The 5,808-nt window shown below is 33.8% G+C and overlaps 1 protein-coding gene across 1 annotated transcript in view; it reads right to left on the reverse strand.

Annotated features, from left to right (window-relative positions):
* Positions 1–5,808, reverse strand: part of IQGAP2 (IQ motif containing GTPase activating protein 2) — a 266,860-nt gene that overhangs the window by 46,844 nt on the left and 214,208 nt on the right. The window contains exons 18-20 of the mRNA XM_023520410.1: positions 4,501–4,584; positions 3,264–3,335; positions 2,555–2,624 (exon numbers count right to left, since the gene is read on the reverse strand). Coding sequence (XP_023376178.1) covers positions 2,555–2,624; positions 3,264–3,335; positions 4,501–4,584 — 226 coding nt within the window. The remainder of the gene's footprint in view (positions 1–2,554; positions 2,625–3,263; positions 3,336–4,500; positions 4,585–5,808) is intronic.

A 5,808-nucleotide genomic window follows, 5' to 3' on the forward strand; every position in this document is an offset into this window, starting at 1 on the left:
ACCAACTTCTGTCGTTGAGAGGGGCATCTACTATATAAATTCCCTTTGTACCTTAAACATGAATAATGCTTTCATTCTCTGGCACTCTGACTTTTAAAAATTGTGTTTTTAGTGTTTAGTGAGGTCTACTCTGGGTAAACTAATAATAAACTTTTGGACCTTCGGTGATGAATGATTAGATATAGTGATATAAGGATGACGTGAAAGAACCCAGTCCACTTCTCCTTTACATTAAAGACTCTTTCTTTTTCAATCTTCCTTTGACCTCCAGCTTGGTTGTGTGGTGTTTTGACACAAAACAAGAAAGGTTCAACCAACAATACAAACAAGTAATAGTATGAACCCAGCATGAACCACCAAGTCTAGAGTTACCTGTATTACTATTTTGCCACCTCTAATGGTCTTTTTTGGAGAAGTTCTACCTTGGATCATGGGACCCTTTGTTTCTTGGTCATTGAAGCATATGTGAATTTATTTTACTCCCATTTCTAGCAGAGATGTTGCTGATGACATGACCATTTTAGAAAAAGCCTGGGTGATGAACCACAGCTCATTTATGTAGCTAAATTGAGAGCATGCGGCCATCTCATTTGTGTCTAAAGTTATATCTCTCTAGTCCTAAGTATTGTATACTTTTTAATGTTCTAACAGGCCAGTTAGAAACAAATTAATATTTTAGCTTTACTAATTGTTATGGCTCAAATTTAATATTTCCTCTATCAACAGTAGGCTTTTTTGGCATCTTCATGACATCTTCATACCACCTTGTGGTATTTTAATTTCAGAAAATCACATAACTTCATAGTTGGCACTTACAGGTTCTAGAAACCTTTAAGCTTGAATACATTTAATGCCTTCTCAGAGAGAATGGGTGAAAATAGATGATGACTGACAAAGCAAAGTAATCTTTTCTCAGATGAAAAAAATGCCTTAGTTTTTTGATGATGCTGAATTGAGAAGGAAATAACAACTTACATTTCAGTTACATAAAACCACCCTATTTGCCAAAGTCCAGAGAAGCTTAGGTCTGACTCATTCATCAACATAGTTCTAACTCCCTTCTATGCTTTAATATAAAATCGCCTAGATTTTTTTAAATTGGAATTTCTCTTTTTATAATTTAAAAAATGTAAGTAAATGAAAAGCATCACTATAAGCACCAATGAAAACATATTACCTAGAATGAAATGAAAATCAGCAAAAATCCAATTGTGTTCATTCAGAAAATTTATTCTTCAATTGTCTTTCATGTGCAAAGGCAATAGCAAGCCTATTTTAGTGTGTAAGGGCTCAGAAACCAAACCCTCTACTCAGACTTCTTGCAAAACCTTAAAGTTATCCACCAACTGAGAGATGAATCTCATTACTTCAAAGTGGAGAAGTGTGACATTGAAAAGAATGGCTGACCTATACTCACTCAGCTTGCATACTAAATTCTGGAATCTAGTGGAATGAGGTATTATCCAGTAGATTCTGAATGCTGGAGACAGAACCTGGCCTCTAAAGCCCCAAGGCTTTCCTTAATAAGTACCAGGGAAGATCTTTCTTGAGCCACGTATTTCACAACCATAAGTCAGATAGACTTTAGACAATAAAGGATGTTGGCTAAACTATCTACTAGGCACTACGCCAGGAAAATTACTAAACAGGATTTTACATTTTCCAAAAAATAAAAATAAAAAATGGCAGAATAAGAGAGAACATAATGGCCATTTTCATTACTAAGATACTCAAGTAATGATTATTTTTTGCCCTCTAAATTACTTCCGAATGACCTGTATAAAATATTTTTAAAATGTGTGCAATATTAATAAATTTATCGGCAAGTTCATCTTGACTTAACCCAGGACACGTTCTTAATTTATCACATGTTCTTTGATAATTAGAATGTTAAAAATTCAGCATGTAAAGAATGATCTTCACTATGCAAAAAAGAATGAGAAACATACAGAGTTGGGACTGTAGAGAGACAGCACAAAATGTGATTGCTACTTCTGGGTGATTTTTATTTTATTTTGCTTTTTTAAACTTTCTACAAATGGTGATACTACTATAGGAAAAAAATATTTTAAAAAACCATAGCTTCTGTGAAAAGTCCAGGAGGAAATTACAGATGAGACTACATGCTTTCTTGCTTCTTATTCATATTTCCGAAATTTCTTATGTGAATGTTTTATTCTTAAAATGTGTGAGGAAAATCATAGGTAAGCTAAAAAATTAAATAGTTCAAATATAAGCTTATCTTCTGGCTAACTCTTTTTGCATTAGATTCTGATTATAGCTCAAATTTAATATAAAAATATCAGCATTTATGCCAACCCCATTTTTTTTTGAAGAAATTATATCCACTTCACCTACCCCTTCCACTTATAATAGGAAAGCTCTTTTCCTATCACCACACGTTCCTCTGTGTACCAGTTCAGAACCTGGAGCCTGAGACGATTAAAATCTATTCTGTTCCTGGAGCAGTCTCTGAAGTAACTAAAATGGGAGTAATTTGTCCTTGCCTGGTTTGTAAGGGGTTCACACTTTGTTTCAGAATACTGCCACTTACCCAATGTTTTGTAGTCATCTCTAGCTCTGTTTGCTCTCAGTAGTGACTGTATTTTCACGATTTCGTTTTTCTGCAAAAGAATGAGATCAGTCATGACCTTCCAGAGTCGCATCTACTCCATTATTTTAGAATTTAGAGCTATTTAAGAATTGACATTTAAGAGCAAACACTACTTAGAAATGACAGTCTCTCGATGTGATATATTTAATGTTTATTTTTCCATTTCCTTTGAAGAAAGGGTCAGATAAGTTAGCTAAAAGTATAAACAAGTTTGTATGAGGACTCTTTAAATAAAGAGCTCTAAAAAGGGAAAAGAATTTTACCACCAAACTTAGATGATTCGATCTATGTTCACCCATCTCTTCTTTAAAGATCTTGAAAACATACTTCCTATGGGTTTCCATTTAAAGTAATTGGTTAGCAGTTAATGTTGGAAAGCACTCCTTTAGAATTTTTTCACTTTGGCATTATTTTCCTTTCATTCATTTTTCCTAACCAGTTCTGACTGGTCAAAACCTCACTCTGAATATGAATTCTGAATTTAAAAACATAAGCCTCCAAACATTATCATATTATGTTCTAAGACCTATTTTTAACTCCAAGTGTCCATTTCCATGAATTAATAAAAATTGTTCAATGTTAACATTCAACAAAGCATTCATTTAGTTCATTCTCAGCCAGGGTAAAAATCCACATGCAAGTCTCTTACATGATCTCTGAAATACTGTAGTCGTGAAAGATAATTCCTCCGTGCTATTATCATCCGGAACCAGGACTGAATCTAAAAATAAGTTAAAAAGAGAAATCAAGGCAATTACCAACCAACTTTATTATCTTTTTATGCAGTCTTTCTAAAAATAATACTGATATTTTATTTGATAAGAAAGTAAAAATTAGCAGCCGGCCAAATAATAAATATCTAAAGCCTAATCATCATTGCCTACCTCTTTAATTGCTTTTTCTCTTAAGGAGTGAAAAACATTTTATACTTTATGGTGGGGAAGGTAATGTAGCTCTGTGCTATTTTGATTTAATCCCAATAAATAAAGGCCAAGAGGGCAAGGCATGTTGTTGAAAGGTGCAATAGGCCAAGGAATCAAATTAAACTAAGTTCAGGGTTTCTTCTAATGTCCCTTAAATGCATCTAATAAACTTTGTCTTTACACAAAAACACTGAAAGAGGTCTCGTGAGGGACTAACTGTGACTGACAGTTTTCTGAGAGAAAAGGCATGTGTTCCATGGTGAGCACAGGACCACATTAAGGAGCTAATGCACAATGGATCTGGACCATGTTATTCCCTGCCTTTACAGGTTAAAAGGTCTATTACAGTAATTTTATGTGATTCTGATCTCTCTCCAGCCCAGCTATTCTGAATCTCATCTAGATTTCCCAGTTGTCTACATGTTCATTTCTGTACAGTCCTTTGGTTTTTAGCTCTGAGAGAGCGGGCATCACAACACCTTTTCTTTAAGCTCAGAGCAATCAGCCTCAGTGGAAAGCTGTGTTGGACTGGCTCACCACCCAAATTCAGGTCCTAACTTCTGCATTTGCCTTATACTTAAGGTTTTGTACTGTTAACTTTGAGCATTCTAAATATTATTAGTGAATATGATAAGGCGAACATGAAATAAAGTTGGGTTTTCCCCAGGCCTTAAAAAATCAATTTGGACTTGCTAGAGAAAGAGCATTTATCATTTACAAAGCACTTTCACCTTTCATTCTCATAACCACATAAAGGACCTGAGCCAGTTATATATAGTGTTTAATGTACTTGCTTGTAGATAATCAGCTAAGTCAACAGTGGAGGTGGGACTCAAACCCAGGACCTGCTTCTGACTTCAAGGGTCATACATACTCTTTCCATAGTCTGTCATCCAGAAGCAAAGCCAGAATGAAGGAAAAAGTTTAAGTCAAGAACTTAATAAGGTAGGGAAGGATGCTTACCTTCGCAATAGAAGGGATATTATCAATGAATGTTTGCCGTCTGCTTTTATATGCTCTCCGTTGTTTATATCCCTTCCAAAAAGCCTGTAGAAAACAGTGAGTTACAGAATTAATTATGTGCAACAGTGTTCTAGTTTATTTTAGAAAGCACAAGAAAAGAGAATATCTCAATAGACACTGATTTGGAACTGTCAGGGATCCTCCCACACAAATCTCGTCTGGACACTATCTCTGGGGGTGGACACTGAACTGAGCAGAGAGCATTATCTTATAGCTGAGGCTTATATCCCAAGCTGAGGAAAGCAATTACCAAGCAGAAGCCCAGTTTCCCACTCAAAAGCTTAATTCAAAAGTCTTTTGGGAGAGAATTTAGCAATATTCAATTTAAAATTATTTAGCCTTTTATCTAATGTTTCTAATTTTCAATATATCTAGCCTAAGCAAACATAAGCACCTGTGTAGAAAAACTATATGTAAGAATTTTTGTTCTTATTTTTACTAATTTTTACTAAGGTCCTGTGTGACAAGAAGTAATAATGATATGGAATTGCCTCAAAATGTACAAATTAACTGGATGCTGGTATTATTTGGTAATAACATAAGATGATTCAAATAATGACTAATAAGTATCTTCACTCCAACAAGTGGCCAACTGTGACAGAGACTGGAAAAGAAGATGCTCTGCTAACTTGTGACTCCGTAGTCACAAGTTCCTCCCTGAATTTAGGAGTGCTGTGATCGAACATTTATTATTTCATCTATTTCTACAGCAAGTTTAATGATGCTTCATTAATATAACTTTACTAGGTTATTATCATTAAAGAGAATTTTTATAGGAAACAAAAACTAGACACAAACTGGGATCTTTAGAAGGATTAAATCTATAATTTAGAAGTTTATTCCACTTCATTTATGAGTATCTTTTTATTGATACATATCTTCGTAAGTCATTCCAATTTTGAGTTTGCTTCTCAGATTAGAAATGAAATACGAGTTTCTTGTTAAAAAGGACAAATACAAAAATTATGTTATTTTTATAAATTTATTTTCATGTCTGCATATATTGATCTACCTCATTGTTTTAAAAATATATGTGAAATTTTACCATTTAAAAATAATTCACTTTTTTTGTAATAAAACAAAATAGTCAGGATGGGATAAAAAAGACCAACTGAGCACTTACTCCATACTTTCCCTCTCAGTGCATATACCTAGAGATGACAAATATGCATTTTTAAAAAAAACTTTTAATTTTGAAATAACTAGACTCACAAAAATCTGCAAAAATAATATATTGAGTTCTATGTG

This window comes from Pteropus vampyrus, unplaced genomic scaffold, assembly GCF_000151845.1.
Source record: "Pteropus vampyrus isolate Shadow unplaced genomic scaffold, Pvam_2.0 Scaffold262, whole genome shotgun sequence".
NCBI classification, from domain to species: Eukaryota; Metazoa; Chordata; class Mammalia; order Chiroptera; family Pteropodidae; genus Pteropus; species Pteropus vampyrus.